Source organism: Podarcis raffonei, chromosome 1, assembly GCF_027172205.1.
Source record: "Podarcis raffonei isolate rPodRaf1 chromosome 1, rPodRaf1.pri, whole genome shotgun sequence".
Classification (NCBI taxonomy): Eukaryota; Metazoa; Chordata; class Lepidosauria; order Squamata; family Lacertidae; genus Podarcis; species Podarcis raffonei.
The window spans coordinates 40,645,617-40,668,175 of NC_070602.1; the positions used below are offsets into that span (position 1 = coordinate 40,645,617).

General features: G+C 40.3%; 1 protein-coding gene and 1 long non-coding RNA gene across 2 annotated transcripts in view; both read right to left on the reverse strand.

Annotated features, from left to right (window-relative positions):
• Nucleotides 1-1,462: 1,462 nt before the first annotated feature.
• On the reverse strand, nucleotides 1,463-11,290 carry LOC128410538 (uncharacterized). The gene is made up of 2 exons (XR_008329535.1): nucleotides 10,247-11,290; nucleotides 1,463-9,379 (listed from the first exon to the last, which is right to left on the reverse strand). It is a non-coding gene; the product is annotated as an uncharacterized LOC128410538 (long non-coding RNA).
• A 3,302-nt stretch (nucleotides 11,291-14,592) lies between these two features.
• FMN1 (formin 1) overlaps nucleotides 14,593-22,559 on the reverse strand; it is a 110,279-nt gene continuing 102,312 nt past the window's right edge. The window contains exons 16-17 of the mRNA XM_053381935.1: nucleotides 17,784-17,868; nucleotides 14,593-15,828 (exon numbers count right to left, since the gene is read on the reverse strand). Of these exons, the coding sequence (XP_053237910.1) occupies nucleotides 15,784-15,828; nucleotides 17,784-17,868 (130 nt within the window). The 3' untranslated portion in view covers nucleotides 14,593-15,783. The remainder of the gene's footprint in view (nucleotides 15,829-17,783; nucleotides 17,869-22,559) is intronic.

Genomic DNA, 22,559 nt, shown 5'->3' on the forward strand with positions numbered 1-22,559 from the left:
TTGGGGGGGGGTTTGGGGGGTGGAGGCTAATCAAAGCACACTTATGTTCTTCCATGTGTAGCCTCATTCATGCCACCACAGTTCAAGGCACTTTGAAAAATAAGTAATGATGATTTCATTTTTAATCTATAATATATTTTGGAAACTTGCTCAGAAAGTTGTTGCCATGCATTTGGACCCCTCTAACAAAAACAATAACCAAATTGTGCATGATGGTTCCCAAGATGAAGAAGCAGGTTTCAACTTATGTTGTTGTTTAGCCGTTTAGTCATGTCTGACTCTTCGTGACCCCATGGACCAGAGAAGAAGAGAAGAGTTTTAAAGCGGAGTCTTAAAGCGGCTAACATTCTCCTTTCCTTTCCTCCCCCACAACAAACCCTCTGTGAGGTGAGTGGGGCTGAGATACTTCAAAGAAATGTGACTAGCCCAAGGTCACCCAGCAGCTGCATGTGGAGGAGCGGAGACGCGAACCCGGTTCCCCAGATTACAAGTCTATCACTCTTAACCACTACACCACACAGAGCACGCCAGGCACTCCTGTCTTCCACTGCCTCCCGCAGTTTGGTCAAACTCATGCTGGTAGCTTAGAGAACACTGTCCAACCATCTCATCCTCTGTTGTCCCCTTCTCCTTGTGCCCTCAATCTTTCCCAACATCAGGGTCTTTTCCAGGGAGTCTTCTCTTCTCATGAGGTGGCCAAAGTATTGGAGCCTCAGCTTCACGATCTTGTCCTTCCAATGAGCACTCAGGGCTGATTTCCTTAAGAATGGAGAGGTTTGATCTTCTTGCAGTCCATGGGACTCTCAAGAGTCTCCTCCAGCACCATAATTCAAAAGCATCAATTCTTCGGCTATCAGCCTTCTTTATGGTCCAGCTCTCACTTCCATACATCACTACTGGGAAAACCATAGCTTTAACTATACGGGCCTTTGTTGGCAAGGTGATGTCTCTGCTTTTTTGGATTCTATTTTGAATCAAGATGGCAGGCTGACCCTTTCAAAATGGCACTGACTTTTTTGGTTTCCTGGAATTCCTGAGCAAGACTGGGTATGAGGCTTCTAGTGGTATATTTTCCTTAGAAAGAAAGATGCAAGTCAGGTAAAACAGGGTTGTTGTTTTTTACCATTACAGGTACCTAGTTCTCATTAGCCACAGATGGGCAACCTGTGGCTTTGAGGCTACATATGGCCCTCAGGTTTTGTTTCCCCAAAGTCCTCTGCTGGTGATTAGTTAAAACATCTAGCAAAAGTGACCTGTGTTTCTTCAGCAGCTCAATGGGTAGAGGAAAGTGGGAGACAGGGAGAAAGCGAGAGAAGGGGGAGCCAGAAAGACAGAAATGAAAGGGATGGGTCTTCCTGCCTTTGGCTCGTCTTCTTCCCATCACAGTCATACATGACCCAATCACTTACCCTCAAGGGTTACATAAAACTTAAAACAGTTGCAGACAACAAAACCAACACACTTTAAAATTCCTATTTGATTTTTAATGTATGAACTGGTAGAACAGGAATTAGAATAACATGTTTCGAAAAGTATTCTGTTGATCAGGTGATCTTTTGGTGGTTATAAAGCTATGGCGGACAGGATCAAAAAGTGTGTAACAACATACAGGTTTGCAACAAATGAAAAGTAGATCAGCCATTAATGAAACACCTGCAAATGTTTATCTTGTAATATATATCTATATCTATATCTCCGTGGAGTCAAAATACATCATTCTTGTTTTTAAATAAATAAAAGTTTCCACTGCATCAGGGTTAGTAAAACATAGTCTGAAGCTAGAGATTTAGCATATAAAAATACAGAGCAATAATACGGAAAATATATTCTATTATTTACATGCAATGGTCCCATATCTCTTTCTTTGAAAAATAAAAAGCATTTTTACAAATTTAACTTATCTTGAAATTTCCAGTAAAATTAGATTTTTAAATACTCAACGGGAACATATGGTACATAATTGTAAAGAAAAAATTAGCATAATCCAAGCTTCTTTTTAGCAACTGGGAACTTCCCTGAAAGGAAGAAAAGCATTGCTATTCTGCCTACCCCCCCTCTATATTTACATCCATGCAACAAGCATTTCCTCAGCATCATGCCTGGCAATGCTATTCTGGTAAAAGATCAGTACATCCTAGATTTATTGATGGGGCAGCTTGTCTTATTAGTGTCACTTCCAGGGAGAGTTCCCATTTCCACCCCACTCACCACCTTCTCATTGGTCTTATATGTATTTTATACATACTACTGTTTCTTTAAGAATATTAATCCTTAGTATCTTTATACTAAGCCCCCCGACCCAGTGCCTCAAAACAGCTAATAAATCTTACCTCTATAATCACTGCAACCACCTTCCTAGGTTGGGCCAGTATTATCATCAGCACCCTAGATGGCAGAATCATAGAATCATGGAATTGTAGAGTTGGAAGGAACCAGAGTGGGTAAGGTAATAAGGTGCAGACAGGCTAGGACCACGAGACTCCAGATAACCTAAGACTTCCCAGTAAATTTATGATTAAGACCAGTGGTATTTTTCTAGAAAATGAGGTGCCAGAACTCACCATGAATGTCTCCCTAGTTCTCTTATAATGGCAATGGTGCCCATCTGAGAGGTGCTGGAACCAAGTTCCAGCAAGTTCTGGTTGAAGCCCTGATTCGGACGAAATTTGAACCACTAAGTTATTGCCATGCTCTTAACTACTACACAACCCCTGCTGTATTTAGGGGACAAGACATTCGGGCATTTCAGTTTCTTAATGCTTAAAATCTTTATATGCACTGAAAATCTTTATATCAACAGCACTGTCAAGTCTCAGATGTTGCTGCAAGCTCAGGAATTTATTTCATATCACCCAAGTGCCTGCTCCTTATGCAATAGTCTGGATTGCATCATTACACAAGGATTGCTGACTTGCCTCTGAAATCTCGGGAACAGGCCCCAGAAGACTGGTTCTCATGGAATGAAGCTTTACGGAATGGCATTGATTTGAACTTCAAATCTTTCAAAGCTGTGTTCGATTAACCAACTCAGGCCCAACCTAGACATGGCACACAATTGAATGCAACTCTCCCCCTTTTCTCCCTCTACCAAGGCAGTCCCAGGAGCCTGTGAATTTGGTGTTGGTGATGGGAAATGCCAAGGAAGAGACTGCTTAACCCTTTTCTGTCTGGCCACTCCTCCCCAATCCATCTGTGATTTCTAATGCAAATGCACAATCAGATATACACCAAGTCCTCAGTTGATGCTACAGCTGCCAAGTAATACATATGCATGTTCAAACCAGCGCTCAAAGTCTGTCACTCTAGGTGTACTTAAGGTCCCTTTCACGCTTAGCAAGGAGCTTTTTTGATCTGTGCCCCCCCAAATCCCACTTCTCCTGTTGGGGTCACTTGTGCCCTTGGCAAGGACCTGTACCAGCACTCCCCCCCAAAAAAATCACTTTCCCCACATTTGATCTTGTCACAACAGTGATGTCACATAACCACACACATCTAAGTCACACACTCCATAGTCTCCAGCCGTCTACCTTCATACCGTCTTGCCATTTCTCCTACTGCTCAATTTCCAGCTCTTGTCTAAACTCATGACATTACAGATAACTGGAGACTGATTTCTGGGGTGATTTTTGTGCCCCTTCCCTCAGACTTGTGCTCTCAGCAGAGCTGGCTTTGCCAACTCCTAGGCACTCCTCTGTTTTAGCTGCCCCGCCACGGCTAATGTAAGAAACCCAGCCCTTGGCCCTGTTCTGCCTTTGTTACAAGAAATATTGTGACTTTTGACTCCTGGACTGCTTGTGGTGCAGAAGTGGATTGGGGTAAACCTTTCCCAAGCTTCATTAAATGTTGTGCCAAGGCAGTACAGTTGTGCCAAGGCAACGGCAGGGGTTTGCTGCTGGTAGAATAGCACCAATGCTTGTTATTGTGCTGGCAGTGGGGCTAGGGTCAAACATCATGCCCTTGCATTCTCATGGGATCCTCATACCCAAGTCCTACGTGCTCCTTTGTCAGCATATTGACTCATGGAACTAGGTCATAGGGGAGACACACTAGCTTCCACCCTCAATTTCAGGATGAATTTCCTTTTTAACCCATGCCCTATGAGATCAGCTGCGTGCTTAATAATATTTGTTGACTGGCCAGTTGGAAATATCCATGTTTTCCTGACCTTGCTACAGTCTCCGTGGTTTCTGTAACATGCAAATTGGGAAGAGTTGCTTATGATGTTTATTTATTCAAGCACAGAGGAATGTTTTTATTGCATACCAAACAAGGAGGTGATGTAATGCAGCTGAACTTCTTGATCTAACTTTCATTGAGGAAAAAATCCATTTGCATTCACTAACGAATTACTACCAAATTGCAAAAAGACCTGATAAAAGCTTTCGTGATAGATTCTAACAACATTTTATCCATGATTGACACTAACACCTCAAGAGTTCAACTACAAGTGAGATGCGTCACTGAAATATGAGAGGCCCTTCTTTGTTTCCTGCCAGGGGTGGAGATATAGATGATGACAAGAGATAGGGCCTTTTCAGTGACTGCACTGATAATGTGGAATATTTTGACCCACAAAGGAATACACTTAAGTTCTTGTCAGAATGGTTAGAAATGGAAGACGAACTAAGACGACTTCAAAATTCTATTTTTTTGTTTATCTAGTGCCATCTATGTACATGGCACTTTTCAAATGACGACAGATCCCCGCCCTGAGCAGCTTACAATCTAAAAATCAACACAACAGAGGAAAGGAAGAGAAAGGAAGGCAGGGATCAACAGTTATACACACTTGGCTTGGTCATACTAGATCTGGGAATGAGGAGGTTATGTGAAAGGCTTCATGGGAAATACAGATTTTGAGAACGGATTTGAAGGAAGAACAAGACATTGGAACCACAGAGGCATTCTAGGAGGAAGAGGAACTAAGGGCATCAAGGGGGAAAAGACAAAGTCATTTGAGGGAGCAGGAAGCCTTGGGAAAGGTGACGGTGCTAGAGCTCGATAAGAAAAGATCACCATCAGAGATGCTTTAGAATTGGAGGAGTCAAGTAGAGATGGCAGAAGGATGTCTTACCCAGACCCAGAAAGAGCAGTCTGCACACAGACCAGCTATAGTTAAAACAACAACAAAAAACCCCCCGAGGGTACCAATTATCACATCCAAAACTGGAGGTAAACACACATCCAAAACATAGCTCCTCAATGTGTTATCTTACCCAGAGTTCTTTGCAGAAGGAACCAAAAGTGTTGCAGAAGGTGGTGGACAACCTTGTATTGTCCCTGGATCAGTGACATGGTCTAGAGACAAAGGAGGCTTAAACCAATTGCAAAATGCTTCAGATAGACATTGAACACAAACAGAGGGCTTCCCATAAACCAGACTTTGCAGATATTGAACTTTGTTGTGTCCGTATAGCAGTATGATACAAAAGGATACTTTCAAGTCCTAAATTTAACTTACATTTTTACTCGTTCAGAAGGTACAATTATTGGGCACAATCTGGCAACAACAACATTCATCATAAAGTGTGCTTAAGTTCAAGTGATTTAAATGGGGGAGATTTAAACATGTGGTTTCTCCTACTGAAATAATAATAATAATAATAATAATAATAATAATAATAATAATAATAATTTATTATTATTTATACCCCGCCCATCTGGCTGAGTTTCCCCAGCCATTCTGGGCGGCTTCCAATCAAGTGTTAAAAACAATACAGCATTAAGTTGGGCTTTCAATTTTTGTGACACAACAAATTGATATTTTGCATTTCCTATCACTTCAAGAAAGCCAACAATAAAAATGACAACACTAAAAGTCGATTAGCAGAGTTCAGTTAGTAGACTTCACTAGTCTAGACCATCATCTTTAGGAACAGATATAACTATCCTCCTTACCAAAGAGGCATTTGCATTTTCTTCTATACGGGAAAATTAGTGAGGTCGCAAACTGAAACACACATCAGTGCCAGTATATAGTCTGAAGGCACACACGACCAACACCCTTCTGAAGTTAGGCAGTTCTGGGTCTAGTTAAAGCTTGAATGGCATGTACACTGTCTTAGGTTCCATGATGGGAAGAAAGATGAGATATACGTGTAAGAAAAGCTAATTAATTAATACAATACTATGGAGTAACCCCACCTCCCCAAATTGTGAGTCAACCTCTATATGATTGTGCTGCCAGTCATATTTGATACACTACCTGCGAGAACCTGCCAAAGGCTTATAAGCTAGTGAAGCTGTTTACCTAAGTAAGATGTGTACGCATTATGCAAAACTGGATCCTCTAACAACAAACTTCAGATACCATGTTCTCTGTTTCTGATGAAGCGTCTAAGATGACAGAGGTATGAAAGGCATTTAATCAGATATCTCTGCAAAAAAGAGAAAGCATGTAATTGCTTATGATCTCATATGTGGTAGTAACTGAAGAGGGAAAAGGTAATGTCTTTCTACATTGTGAAATAACTTTGCATATTTGGCATTCTCTTCTCTAGTTGGTTTAGCATTGTGGTTTGGAGTTATTTGCATTTTTTTTCTAAACAAAAAAACTGAAGTGGTTGTTAAGACATTTTTCTTGCATAAAGAACTGTTTGTAGAGTAAGAAGTTTGAAGACTTAAGACGTGTGAATTAAAAATACCACTCATATGAAAACCTAGCTTGATCTGCTTCATATGAAACCTTAAACCTATAAAGCTCTTCAATGCAGCATCGTGAAGCCTTTGGGAAACAGAATGATTTTGTGTGGAACTATTTCTCTGATTTTGGTTCTGTGTTCTGCGTGGGAGACTATTCCCATCCTAGACAGTTCAAATTTGTCTTACTCAGAACGAATGCCAACATTATTCTCAACACACCAAAAGATTCCAGCACTACTTAGAGGCCCAACAGAGGACTTCTGAATGGGAAAACCAGAGCAGCCAGGCCAACAGAAACAATTATTTCTGCTTTCTTGCCTAGCAAGAAATTGAAGATGGGTAACTATTTTATGAAGGGATTGTAAGTACCCATGTCTGTCACATCAAATGGGAAAATACTGAAAGAAAATTTATATTACATATTCTTTGGAAGGTTTCAATGCCTGAGAAAAACAAAAGTGTTATATGACCAAACTGTGATTCTAGTGATTTTTTTTTTAGAATAAAGAGGGAAAGTGTCTACAGCTTTCATAAGAAAGCAACCCTCAATGATGAGATTAAATTTCCAAATGTAGCAAGAGACAAAAACTAAAAAATAACAGCTAGAAGGAACTCTAGCATGGAAACAGGGGAGAGATCCACTTATAGCTAAAGCAATGCAAGAGTAGGTTCTTCTGGTATGGCAAATTGCTTTGGGATAAAAAAATGTTGGATGCAGCCACTCACTAAACCTGTTCATCAGAGTTCAAGTTTTCAAGCTAACTCTGCAATACTTCATTGTTCAGCTCAGTAGAAATTATACATATTATAATTTATTATTAAGTCTTTATGAATCAAAATGGAAAGGCAGCTTTTTCTCCATTATACACATGGCATAATCAATTAGAATATTCTCCTGCTTCTATTTAATAGTTACACAGTGCTGTCAGAATGGTAGGTACAAGTGGCCTAACTTTAAAATAATCAAGAAGGACACCTTCAAGGCAGTGAATCTAAGTTTGGCCTCACTGAGAGGCAGAATTTCAATATGTGTAGGAAAATGAGAGTAGCCCTAGACATTTTTTTTTAGAAAAAAAGCACTGAGTCAAGGTATTCTTCTTTGTAAATATTCTTACAATTCGCATGAGTTCTGAATCGGGTATATTTCTATTCTACTTGATTAAGGGGTTTTGTGTGAGCTGAAAGTTTGCATGATCTTTCAACAATAAACTGTCTCGTTTTCCAAAACAACAGTTGTGCCAATTTGTGTTAGGCAGAAGAAAAACATTATTCTGGCAGGCACTTGATGACATAATACACCAGTTAAATAAAATTCACATCACTGAATATTATGCTGTGGATGTTGCTGGTTCAATGCATCCATGTAGCTTGGCACACGTTAAAATGGCTGTATGAGTGCCTCACCACATATCCAGCATGCAGTTCAACTCAGTTACCACATCTTTCATATAGCTTCCAAAAACAGATTGAGCAGTGATGTGGTGAATGTGGATGAAACTATTATATGACTGAGTAGTGAATCAAATAACTGTTTTCGCCATGCGCTGAACTCTGCGTATTCCCACTTAGCTCACATTCTCAACATACTAGTTTACTGTGGGAATGGCCCTGAATTTCAAGATGTCATAGCATTTTAAATATATTTATCAATTTTGCATCAGGGAGTAGAATACAAAGATTATCCCCCCCCCCCCCCAGTTTGCAGCAGGATAGTTAAGTATTAGGAAACAAAAATGCAGGGCATGAGTTGGGACCAGTTGTTTATGTTCCATTTGGATCCATTTCCAGTGCTACTGTAAGTAAACTTTAAATAAACAAAACAATCCAGAAATGGGCTCTGAATAACTGTGAGATGCTAATGGGCTTAGGACAAAAGATTCTTCTCAGACTAAACAGTACTATCAGAACTCGCCAAACAAGAGGGGTGACTGTTATAACAATACTGTAAAAGGAGTTCTGCTAACAGCAACACAGTGGAAATGTATTAATGTACATTCCATACAGCTTTGGCCCAGAGATGTAAAATTTCCCACTGATGGTTCCCACATTCAGTCTAGAATTGGACACCACAAGAAGACTATCTTAGACTGCTCAAGTCCAATGAAGCTGGGAGTCACATTACGGGTCCCCTGACACCCACCCACTCGCCCCACAATCTGTAGCAATGACTACAACAGCGTTTCTCAAAATTGGAGGAAATGTGCTGGGTTTCCAGCAAGAGATTACAATTTTGCACGCTGTATTGGTAGTAAGATTTAAAAACAATCAAGGCTAAGAACTTCCTCAGCACAAGCAAAACTGGCAATTTCACTGGGTACCATTTTGGGCTTTTAACTGCATCCCGCTTTAATCATCATGTATTAAGAAAAACAGAGGAGATTCAGATAGAGATGAGAGCAACAGTGATGAGGAAAGATTTGAAAGGAAAACCTGAAGCAATTCCTTATAGTTAACACTTACTATAACCATATGCTGCTCCTATTACAGATGCAAAACTCCAGCCGGACAGCTGCCTTTAACTGTAGAATGGAATAAGTGTTTTCCTAGCCTCTGTGCAGCACAGCTGCCCCATCCAAATAGGTTTACATCCCTTAGCTGAAGGCATGAAGAGGCTGAGGTTTTTCTGGCTCTACACCATCCAGAGTTTCTAGTAAGAAAGGAATGCAGCTGTTCTCATCAAAGAACCAGTATGGCATAGTGCTTATAGAGTGCTGGACTAGGACCAGGGAGACCTAAACTCAAATCCCTTACTCATAGAATCACAGAATCATAGAGTTGGAAGAGACCACAAGGGCCATCGAGTCCAACCCCCTGCCAAGCAGGAAACACCATCAGAGCACTCCTGACATATGGTTGTCAAGCCTCTGCTTAAAGACCTCCAAAGAAGGAGACTCCACCACACTCCTTGGCAGCAAATTCCACTGTTGAACAGCTCTTACTGTCAGGAAGTTCTTCCTAATGTTTAGGTGGAATCTTCTTTCTTGTAGTTTGGATCCATTGCTCCGTGTCCGCTTCTCTGGAGCAGCAGAAAACAACCTTTCTCCCTCTTCTATGTGACATCCTTTTATATATTTGAACATGGCTATCATATCACCCCTTAACCTCCTCTTCTCCAGGCTAAACATGCCCAGCTCCCTTAGCCGTTCCTCATAGGGCATCGTTTCCAGGCCTTTGACCATTTTGGTTGCCCTCCTCTGGACACATTCCAGTTTGTCAGTGTCCTTCTTGAACTGTGGTGCCCAGAACTGGACACAGTACTCCAGGTGAGGTCTGACCAGAGCAGAATACAGTGGCACTATTACTTCCCTTGATCTAGATGCTATACTCCTATTGATGCAGCCCAGAATTGCATTGGCTTTTTTAGCTGCCGCATCACACTGTTGGCTCATGTCAAGTTTGTAGTCAACCAAGACTCCTAGATCCTTTTCACATGTACTGCTCTCAAGCCAGGTGTCACCCATCTTGTATTTGTGCCTCTCATTTTTTTTGCCCAAGTGCAATACTTTACATTTCTCCCTGTTAAAATTCATCTTGTTTTGGCCCAGTTCTCTAATCTGTCAAGGTCATTTTGAAGTGTGATCCTGTCCTCTGGGCTGTTAGCCACCCCAGCCTTGAAGCTTACCGGGTGACTTTGGGGCAGTCACTATTTCTCAGTCTAACCAACCTCACAGGGTTGCTCTGTGGATGAAATGAGGAGAAGGGGAGTCATATGCACCACCTTGAACTCCTTGAAGGAAAGGTGGGATATAAGTGGAATAATAAGAGGGGCACAGGCAAATACATGTCTCCCTGTTGACAAGAACACTGCACTGCTAACCATCATAAGCTGATCCACAGGACCAGTTTGGTAAGAAAAAATGGTGATCTAAGTCAGAAAATGGTGGTTCAACTCAGAACATGTTTCACATATTTACAAGGCTGCTCTAAAGAAGAGAGGAAAAACAGCACCAGGGAAGGAGTAAATTCCCGATGCAGCAGCGAAGAAATCAGATTAACTGATTCCTAGTGAATTGTCCAGAGAAGCTTAAGTTCTAAGCAGTTTAAGATCCAGGGGATTCTACCAATGGCAGATGGAAAGATGAGATGATGAAGGGGAAATATAAGTCTTCAAAATCACCTACAACAGCTCAGTTTTAAAGCCAACACTGAGCACTTCCACTTGGAATGGGTTTCTCATTCACTTAAATGCCCACTGGGGCTCATGGGACTTGGAGCCCCACAAATGGAAAATAAGAAGCCAAATGCATATTTTGTGTGTGGATGCTGCTTGGCTCCACTGAAACAAGTAAAAGACATCACACACTGCACAGGGTTGCCTGGACATGGGTGTAAATGTATAGGAAAGCAGGGCCAGTCCAAGACATTTTGGCATCTGATGCGAACCACCAAATGGTGCCTCCCCACCAGGAAACAAGGAACGAGTGAAGATCAACACTGGGAACGAGGGAGGGGGGGTAATAAAGATCTACATCAGGAATGGGGGTGAGTGGGAATAAAGATCTACACTAAGAACAAAAGTGGAAGGACAGCACCAGTGCTCCTATCTAAGAGGCTGCTGTAGAGGCGACATTGGAGGGAGAAACCAAGGAGATGGCAGGCCCAGTCTTTAAGAAGTGTGCCACAGCCGTCATTGCCACTGTGGCGGCAGCAGCAGCAGCAGCAGCAGCGTGCAATGTATTCCTGGGAGGCTGGATCTGCTGCCCCTGTGGATCCTGCTGCCTGAGGCAGTCGCCTCATTTTGCCTCATGGGTGGGCTGGCCCTGAGTAAATGTATTTATTGACAGTGCTCACTGGTTGCCTTTCCCATAAAAACTGGCCAATACAATTAGTAGGATCTAAAGATCCTGTGTGCGGAGTTCCATACATCAAATGGGCAGGAGGTGAATGTCTTCAACTCACTCTTTCCCCTGAAAATCTGCTCTGGAGACTAGGAGCTGGGACAGGGAGCAAGGAAAACTGGCAAAAATCCCCTCCCTGCTCCCTTCCATGGGTGGCAGCAGCTTCTAGGTCTCCAGCCCTTCCATTCACAGAAGGGCTACCCTGGACCTAAGCCCTCTTACAAAATAGTAACATACCTAACGGTATTTGAAATATAAGTGATAACTAATCTTTTTTTTTTTAATTAAAAAAATCATACATATTTACTCAGTAGTGCTTTCAAGAGATGAATCAATTTTTGATTATTTCGTTTTTGCTACTCCCCCCACCAGTTCTGGTATATTTAAACATCTGCATTCATTGACTCAAGAGGTTTTACATCTCTATCACACTGCTTTTAACGTACCATTTCCAAATTCTATAAATATACTCTAAGATCACTATCAATATAAATTCAGACTCTCCAAAGTACAGTATAAAAAGACAAATTAACCACGGCAAAGCAACTGTAATATTTCACATCATTATTACAGTGTAAAACCAATGACTGGCTTACAAATAACCTGCTGTGTGCACAGAAGACACTTTTGCTCATGGGGGTGAAAGGGAATGTCACCCCCAACACTGCTCAGGGGGTCCCCCCTGACTCTCTGAAGTCTGTTTTCAAGAAGAATGAGAAACTCTCTCTCTGTGTGAATTATGATCCTGCTTCCTGCAAGGACAGCGGCTTTTCTCTTGAGCAATGGGCATTTTGCATCCAAGCAGATATAAGTTAAAAGATCCCTAAGATATTCGAAACAAACTGTTCCATTCCATAAGCTTTGCAAAGTAAAAAAAAATATAGGGTTTCCCCTCTCGTTTTCAAAATACAAACACATGCACTTTGCTGCACTGCTGTGATGCTAATCTCTTGATAACATTTTGCACTAAACATGGCTAACTATCATATCTCCATGCCAGAAAGTAATTGCTCTGAATGAACTACTCTTTTACCACTGGATATTAGTTTGCACTTACCATAAACTACAGTGTTATTACTTTCCCCTTCTCCATTTTAAGGAAGCTAAGAGAACAGAGCTCTTTCCTACATCATTTGCAAGTCTAAGGCTGTGTTCACACCATGCCTTTAAGGCACGTTCCCCTTCCCCCAAGAATTCCGAGAACTGTAGTTTCCCTTTCACAGAGCTACAGCAGCCTTAACAAACCATGGTTTCCATGGAGTTTTTTTTTGGGGGGGGAGGGTGTGTACTTTCTATTTATGGTGCCTATGCAGCCTTAAACTTGCATCTGGCTTGAAGGAGTTTTGCCACCCGCATTCCACACTCACACTCAATTAACATTACAGAGAGTGAAAACATTCAACAATTCACCAAGCGGTAAACCTGCACACAACGATTTGGCAGCTATATGCATGCCAAGTTCTACCTGATATGGAGGAGAAAGTTTTCACTCCCCTGCTTCTTTGGATGAGGTGCAGAAGTGTGACAGGATTCTCCCCACCACTTGGAAGTACCAGCTTACTGAGTGGTTCCATGCACTTATTGAATGGTCATGGGCACTCATTCGCAGCCTAGTCCAGGCAGAGGCAAACTTGACCCTCCAGCTGTTTTGGGACTACAACTCCAATCATCCCTGACCACTGGTCCTGTTAGCTAGGGATGATGGGAGTTGTAGTCCCAAAACATCTGGGGGGCCGAGTTTGCCTATGCCTGGCCTAGTGCCTCCAGCCACATTCTCGAAGCTTTCCTCTTAACAATGTGAGCCAGTGAAAGTAATTGCAGAGCACAAAGAGAATTTTAAGTCTCTGCTTTCAAGTGGGTGAATTAAGCGTCTCTTAGAACACTTCAGATGGAGTCAGGGGATTTAAAAGTGCTTTTGGATATCAATATTAGCTTGCGTGCCCACCTGTCCCCAATACAGGCGACTCCCAAGATCCAGCGGCTTACATCCCTTATTTCCTTCCCCTGCCCGCAACTTCCCTATGCATATAACTCAGTTCTTGCAACATCCTGTGGTAAACTACTGTCTACCAATCCACCAGTTCAGTCATGGGTAAATTTCACTCATTCATTTTCTGAAAAAAATGATAATACTTGCCAGTGGTAGTTGTGCCTTCATACTGCTAGCATGTGGCTTTTATGTTCTGCCAGTAGCATTAAAGATCTCAAGTCTTTTGTGAGTATTGACATTACACTGCTTGTGAAAGAATACGTCAATTAAGATCAATGTCAGTTGAATTAATTGTAGTGTGGCTGCTGCTAAGTTTTAAATTGTGGGTTACATCAAAATGCCCTTACATTTCAACTGCATAGCTCCATTATAACACACACACACACATACATATATTTGATCAGGATTTTGTAATAATAATAATAATAATTTACTTATACCCCGCCCATCTGGCTGGGTTTGATCATCATTGTCTGACTACTGTTGCCCTACTCTTTGGCTTTTCTAGACTGTATTGCTACTTTGGTCTGTATTTCTAAAGATGCTGTAATTTTCCTGTTCCTGTACTTCATACACTTTCATTTTTTTTAAGAATTATGTTTCCTTCAGCATAGGAAATTGTAAGGCTATAAACGATAAATGTTTACATTAAGAGGGAAAAGATAAGTTCATTAACTGCATTCTAATGTCTCAATATTTAGGATACTAACTAAATTTCAATGGCATTTGGATATCAATAGGAGACATAATATGTGCTGTCTGAGAACCTTGCCCTTGAATTGTGTAAGATAAATAGCATGTTTCATATTAAATCTTTCAAATAGGTTGTTCATACAATTGCATTAACTTCTTATAATAAGAAATTAAAAGTTATTTTTTAAGATAAATGTTTGATTCAATTGTGGCACTTTGCCTAGGCCTATTACGAAATATGATTCTCCTGCATTTGTCCTGTAGGTGACAAAGTTTCCCTTTCTTCCACTCTTTTCTCAATTTAAATTACCAGACTCCCTTATCATACTTTATTACAAGTGTCCTCTAGGACGCAGAACCCCTGTTCATCTCCTTCTTGGTACACTCTTTAGTTGTTGTGGCAACCGTTGGTTAGCCTGTGTTTAAGTATTTATGATATACAACATTTTATTTTACATAATTTTTCCGTTGCAAGGACTGCTCTTTAATTTTAAGGGTGTGATTCTGTAAGTTCTCTCAACTACAGCCTAGAGGGGAGAGATCCTGACATACCTGACAGAGATTCTAAATGGCACTTCACATGAGTCACTTACAGTACCTCAATGGGAGAGCAATGAGGTATTTCTATTCAAAGTCTATGGAGCAGAGTGTATGAATAATGTATGTTCAAGAGCACACATATGTCTGTAAATGATCTTTCTCTCACACACATGCACGTATGTACGGGAAAATGTAAACATGTTCTAAAATCAGTTTCACCAAAATGCTGACTATAAAAGAATATAGGCTTTGGTATAGATTAATGATAAATAATGGAAATGCATGTTCTACAGCTAGAAGACCAACTATAAATAAAGCATTATTGAATATTGCTAATCTGACCTCATGTTGATACAGAAAGTATTCATTTTGCCATCAGACAAATGAAGAATATAGTATGAACAAAACACCAAACGTTAATGAATGCAGCAGTTACATTATCTATGCCTTATTCAAGTATGTATATATATATATATATATATATATATATATATATATATATATATGAGATTTCTTTCTCCACATGTGCAAAAACAGTATTTCTACTTCTATGGCATTGATTGGGGTTCCTATAAAAATAATCGTAGTAAAATACAGAATACATCTGATACACTTAACTTCCACCATTTGCAAGAAGGTAAAGTTAATCCTTTGGATACCATCAAAATCATTTTAAACATTGACTTAGTAAATATTACGGTCTACCAGCACATGAGCCATCCTGCAGAGCTGGCATAAAAGCTATTTAATTCACTGTCTAAAACCCTGCTTTTGCTGTCTTTTACATTAGTGCATTTTGCATAGAGTACTTCAAACAACTTTTAAGAAAAGAACTGCATTTAAGCCACATAAGGAAGAGTTACATAGAACTCTTCATAATTCCCATGTAAACAAACTTCTTATTGTTCCCTCTTCTGCACAAGCCAAGGGATCCAGAAGTCTTTTGAGGATTGTCTGAGGAAGAGAACAGCAAAGCAGAACTTCCTAACATCTAAAATAAGGTGCTCTCTAGGGAATGGGCAGAGGGAAGCGTCATGCAAGGTATTAAGTCACACTGCGATTATGTTCATGTGTCTTCTTTCAGTTGGTGGTTGCACTGGCTTCCTTCTGACGTAGCCTTTCTTTCTGTTGTTTAAGAAAAAAAAGGAACTTTATTATCATTCTTTTCTTTAATTTTCCATCTGTTCTCAAATTGCACAGAGTATGTGGTCTAGTACACTTGAAGAATGGAGCAGTCCAAAACCAAAGTAGACATAAGCTTTTTCTTTCCTGAAAATTAATTCCTGAAGTGCCAAGCCAAGACAATGGCAAGCTTTATACAAGCATACTTAGGTTTGCATCTATGTCACACCCCGAGTAGACACACTGAAATACAGTGGTACCTCAGGTTGCAGACGCTTCAGGTTACAGACTCCGCTAACCCAGAAATAGTACCTTGGGTTAAGAACTTTGCTTCAGGATGAGAACAGAAATCACACGGCGGCAGCGGGAGGCCCCATTAGCTAAAGTGGTATCTCAGGTTAAGAACAGTTTCAGGTTAAGAACAGACCTCCAGTTCTTAACCCAAGGTACCACTGTAAATGAATGCAAAGGAGTCATGACAAACTTATTGATTTCAATGTATCTACTCTGAGTATGACTTACCTGGATACAAACTTAACCTCTCATATCATCCTAAGTACAGTGGTGCCTCGCAAGACGAAATTAATCCGTTCCGTGAGTCTCTTCGTCTTGCGGTTTTTTCGTCTTGCGAAGCACGGCTATTAGCGGTTTAGCGGCTTAGCGGCTATTAACAGCTTAGCGGCTTTAAGAAAAAGGAAACAAACTCGCAAGAACTCACAAGACGTTTCGTCTTGTGAAGCAAGCCCATAGGGAAATTCGTCTTGCGAAACAACTCAAAAAACGGAAAACTCTTTCGTCTTGTGTGTTTTTCTTCTTGCGAGGCATTCGTCTTGCGAGTTACCATTGTATATGCCTAATGTGTTCTGAAATGCCTTTCCAGTTAACATAGCTAGTATTGCACTAACACAAAATATTAGTAATGTGAAAACAAGCAAGAATATTTGGGGAGGGATTAATGTCTCTAGATACAGAAGTAGATTTTTTTTAAAAAAGAGAAATGTACTGGAGCTGATTTTAGCAGGGGCATCCCTTTCCCACAAAGTGGGACAATACTGTAGTGATTTCTCATTGCACATACGGAGAGGTCCCTTGATAAAAGAGGAAACTGTAATAAACCATGATTGTGTGGGGAACCTTGGGTACACAGAAGTTGTGGACTAAAGCCAGTATAGACCAGATAAATTGGCCCACACTCTTCCTTAAGCCAAACTGATAAATGACCATCTCCCCTCTAGGATCACCCCTTTATACCAGACTGTACCAATAATAAATGGCACAAGCATGATTTAAGCACAGTTGGTTGGGTTTTCCCCCCCCAAATATTGCTGCTAAATTGGGTCCACCTTAATTTGGCAAGCCAGCACTGGTTGCATCCAAATATGGCAAAAGAATTTTCCATTTGTCTGTGCACAAAAAGAAGAGACAGCAGCCTATACTGGAGAAAACCCAGGAAGCCAGGCTCGTTCCTAGATAAACAGGGTGACAAATGTAGGAAAAGGCTGAGAATAATGCCCTATTGGCTGCCATTTCAATCTGCTCTCCCCTCTCACCCCCTTCAGAAATGTGATGGAATTTTTAGGAGCACACGTTGTAAAAGCAGCCCTTGAGATTATTCTGAGTACAGAATGCAGCAGGAAAGAAGGACACCAATGAGTCAGAGACAAGTGACAAAACCGAGACAGCTCCTGAGGACTGATTTTTATCCATGCAGACTAGTTTTCCTGGCAAAGGTCTGTGCATGGACATAATGAATTTAAAATAGCAAAGGCTTTTGAATTGACTCCCAGTCACTGCTTCAATCCCTCCAATATATGTACAATATATTATTTGGATATATGTACTTTGGGATTGGAAAGGACATGATAGTAAATTGCATTTGAATGGACTAAAACATGCATCCCATTAGCTGTTTTTAAAAGCAAACTAGAAGACAAAGCCATTCCAAAAACACATCATACCAGGCTGGCAGTAGGGTTGATTTTCTTTGTTTCCACTTTCTTTTCTGCAGTTAACTTGTTCACTGTTTGTTGAGCCACTTTGAGCCTGAAACAAAATACACACAACAAATCTTACTGGAGCCAAAGAAATGGTACATATCCAGCATATGCAAGCTGCTTTCAGGAGTGCTTAGTTGTTGAATATGAATAAGGCTGTGTACACATGATACCTTTATAGCATATTCAAAGCATATTTCTGTTCTCAAAGTATCCTGGGAACTGTAGCTTGTCAAAGGTGCTGCTAACTGTAGCTCTGTGAGGGGAAAATTACAGTTGCCAGGATTAAGGAGGCAGGGAGAGGGAAGAAATGTGCTTTGAGTGTGTTTAAATGGTATCATGTGCTTACAAAGCAAGTGTGCAAACAAACAAGACAGTATCAAGCCTGAAAAGTTGAAAGGGAACCGTACTCCCCTCTCTGCAAGGCTGGAGGAGATGTTAAGAGCAGAGGCTACAACTATTGGAGGTGGCACAGCACAATGGGCTGAAAGAGAAAAGCATCATGGCGCCCATAACAGCATTTCCGCTTGCTTCTCTTTCTATAGACCCAGCCTGGGATGTTTCCTGATCATTGTGTTGTCTGACAGAATACTGGAAACAAGCTTTCATATACATCTGTGATTTAAGAAGTTTACATGTTGTTTTCCTGTCCTATGAAGGGTGTAGTAATATGAGAAAGCTTATTCCTTTAACAGCACTTTGTATTCCTGCAATTTTCACTTTATTATCTTACGCACACTATCTAAATCCTTTTTTTAAAAAAAACCTACACTGCTTGTCAAAATGGTGCCCATACAGCTGTTCAGTGTTTGTGACTTCATTATTCTTGCTTAAGGAAAGAGTCACATTACTTTTCAGAGGTCTTATTTCAAACCATACGTACACAGTGTGCTGATAAGAGATACAGAAATGCACTCCCCATTAATTAAGCATTCAGTGATTAAATCTCAAAGGCTTAACATACTATTGTATGTGACTAATGTTGGTCAGATTTCTTCTCCCTTCATACTTAGTACAAACATAAAACCTCCACACGTTACAGGGATTATAAATCTTCCCATGAACTGCTCTTCATTTCTGCATAACGTTCTTAAGCTTTAAAATGCATTGACAAATTAAGGCCCTGGATGACATGGCGCTGCAAGACCCAAACAAAAGAATCATGGTTGGCTTTCATTTAAAAAGTTCGATGAATATGTAGCTTATATAGCCTTTAATTAATCTACTAACTGTTAGAAGCCTAAGTCCGGCTCACACATAATGCTACACCATGATGGGGGGGGCAGCCTGTGTCCTTCCAGATGTTGCTAGACTACAATTCCCATAATCTGTGACAATTGGCCATGCTGACTGGAGCTGAAATTCAACATCTGGAGAGTCATAGGTTCCCCATCTGCACAAGGAGAAAGCAGCTGCCATAAACCTCAGGCTCCTGTACTTCCCCATATCTCTCCTCATCCCACAAGTCCAGGAAAAGGATTTCTGGCACAATTTGGTTTCACTTTCTACTTGGGTTACCATTACATAGGAAGCAGGGATCATGGCTTAAAACAAACTTTAGCCAGTTTCTAAACAGGTCAATTTCAGACCATGCGTTATGAAGCTGACTTGTTAAACCACAGTCTCTGATTCATAGGAACAAGTCAGGGTTTGCAGAAAGTGAATTTGTGCTCTCCTAAATTGTTGTTTTTACTAGAAACTGAGAATCCTGTGGCCCACCACCGCTCTTTGCATCTTCAAGAGCATGAACTCAGGATATCATAACAGTGAAATCATAACTAAACATAACTATGAATCAGGATCAGCCCAAGATTGTCCTAGTCCAGCATCCTTTGAAAGAATCCTCACAGTGAGCACTAGGTAGCCAACTGGAGACTGGCCAGTGGTTCACCACCAAAGTCTATTTGTTGCCTGGCCTCAGCATCAGGAAGCAATCTTGTCACGCTGGGATACTGCTCCAATATAAGTTAATAGAATATGGAGAAAACTACAGTTCTGGATCCAATACAAAATTCAAAATCAAGCAGATAAGGCTACTTCTTCACATGACTTCTTTAAAATCTTGAATGGTGCCAGTGTTTGGATATTGTGACCACTTTCCTGTATCATAACTTGGGCTAAATTAAGGTTTTTACTTCTATTTTCCATGTGTATGTGAAACTTTAAGAACAGCTTCATATTTATTCCCTCAATACATTCAAGAACTTTATGCTAAACATTTTAGCATTTCCATGAATGAATGGCCTTATATTCTTTTTGTAAACAATTTCAACAACTGAACAGAATGGTTAGAACAGGACTCAAGGCATTATAGTGCCATTGAAAATAACATGGTCATAATAAACCATAGTGTTCTGTTTATCATTTTGGTTGCAGATACTTTATGAACAGATGTTTTATGGGTATATGCAGAGTGTTAAAAAATTCTCAATATCATATAAACATAACTGAGGTTACTTTGTGAATAATTTTGCATTTATCAAAAATAGAGCTGTGAGTTTCTTTGGTAACTCTTTCCACTGCTTTAGATTTAACCGGCTTTAATAATTTGGTGTCATCTGTTCAGCATAACATGCGAACTACATTTTTTGTTGTGAGAACTGATACTAACTAGAGTTTGCAGCCTATTTAATCCACAAAGGAACATCCCCTCTTAATTCATATAATTAACTTTTTTGATTTTTTAGGAAGGGACTGTAACACTACCGCGTTGCATTGATCTGTGAGTGATGCAGCCGGACCCACTTTCCATTCAAGACAACAATTCCCATTAATATTTTTTGAATCTTCAGTTAAAATGGAGGGGGAGGGAGGCAAAGAATCTTAAGGAATGCAGTTAGTTTAAACCATGAAATCTGACCATATGTAAGGGGAATCCGTTCAAAAGAAGATTTAGGATCACTCATCATGGTGCAAAGAAGGTCAAAATACGCAAACGAATTGAGAAGAAAGGTTGCTGGTGTCAGCAATAATATTAACACACTTTTACAACTGTTGTGTATTGCCATGCCGTGTGGAAAACCACAACTTAAGGCAACAGAAAAAGTAGAGTTCTGTATTTCAACAAAACCTTAAACCACCTGATTATTTGCTTCAGAAAAAAAAGAACAAAACACACAGCAATTGAGTTTTGGGTAAGAAGTTCAATTAACTTCAAAAGTCCCTACCAAATTCTGTTCTGAGGGATCACATTTTCAGACCTATATATCTTCAGATTAAATGCAAGAACCAGAGCTATTTTGAAAAATAATAATGATACAAATGAACTATAGAAGTTCAAATGAGCCTTTTTTTTAAAAAAGTACCTTTGCGTCTATAAAGTAAAAGAATAATTTTCACCTTTACAAGAACATACATAGTTGTGCCAAGGGTTAGGAAGAAAAAACACTGCTTACTTAACCCTGTGGCCTCTTCTCATTCTCAACATAGAGGGAGGAAAGAATAGGAATTAAGCCATGAAGCGATCTGATACCCAGAGACTGATTATTAGCCACAGACGGCTTCCTTGCTGGCGCAGCAACCAGTAGATTGGACCTTAAGTCAACAAGTGCTATTAAGTGCTTGTTGGCACTATACACTATCATCACCATATTAAATTCCAACTTGATGATCTGTATTTATGGGATATGTAAAGGATGCTAGGGTATACTTTGCAGTATGTTATTGAATAGGGTACTAGCTTGTTGAGGCTGTTGTGTTTTTCAATAGATACAAGCTGTAACTGACAATGTTCTGTACTGTGGCAAGCTCAATGCTTGTTTTCAAACTGAAGCTTGGAATGTATGTTACTTTTTTGTGGAGGATACTTTTTTTTTTGGCTTTATGTCAGGTCCACATATAATGCCAAACTACGACATGGCACAATAGAAATGAGCTTGTGTGTGCCTCCCTCTCCTTGTCTGCTCTTCTTAATTACTTACTTTCTGGTTGACAGCATACCAAGTTCACCATTTCATACCTTACATCAGCATGGCATGTTTGGCACTTGCCCTCAAAACCATGATTTCAGGCTGCAAACTAAAGAGTTTCCCCACAAATCAGAAAGCAGCTAATTAAGTGGAGTTTCAGCAAAGGCTCAGTCACGTAATGTGAGACATCAAAACTGACATCTATTGTATGAAAATCCATTGTGACTTATCTGAATTTGTGAGACATGTGAAGAATACCAACCATATATTTATTTTTAAAAGCACCGATATCATTCTGTACATGCTTCTGTAGATAAGACCACACATCCCCACCCCTGCTGCTCCATGGTTTCAGGAGGGAGGTGAACAGATTTTTCAGAGACTACAGTACTAACAATGGCCTTTTACGTATATATGTGACTACAGCAGCTAGAATGCTATATGCACAGAAATGGAAAGAAGAGACGGTTCAAATGAAGGAGGAATGGCTTTTAAAAGCAATAGACTATGCAGAAATGGCAAAGCTGACAGCAGTATTAAAAGATCGAAACAATGAACCTTTTTTAAAAAAAGAATGGAGGCCACTTTGGACTACAGTAGTACCTCGGAAGTCAAATGGAATCCATTCCGGAAGTCCGTTCTACTTCCAAAACATTTGGAAACCAAGGCATGGTTTCCGATTGGCGGCAGGAAGTTCCTGCAGCCAATTGGAAGCTGTGGAAACCCCGTCGGATGTTCGGGTTCCAAAGAACGTTCACAAACTGGAACACTCACTTCCAGGTTTGTGGTGTTCGGGAGCCAAAACGTTCGACTCGCAAGGCGTTTGCGAACA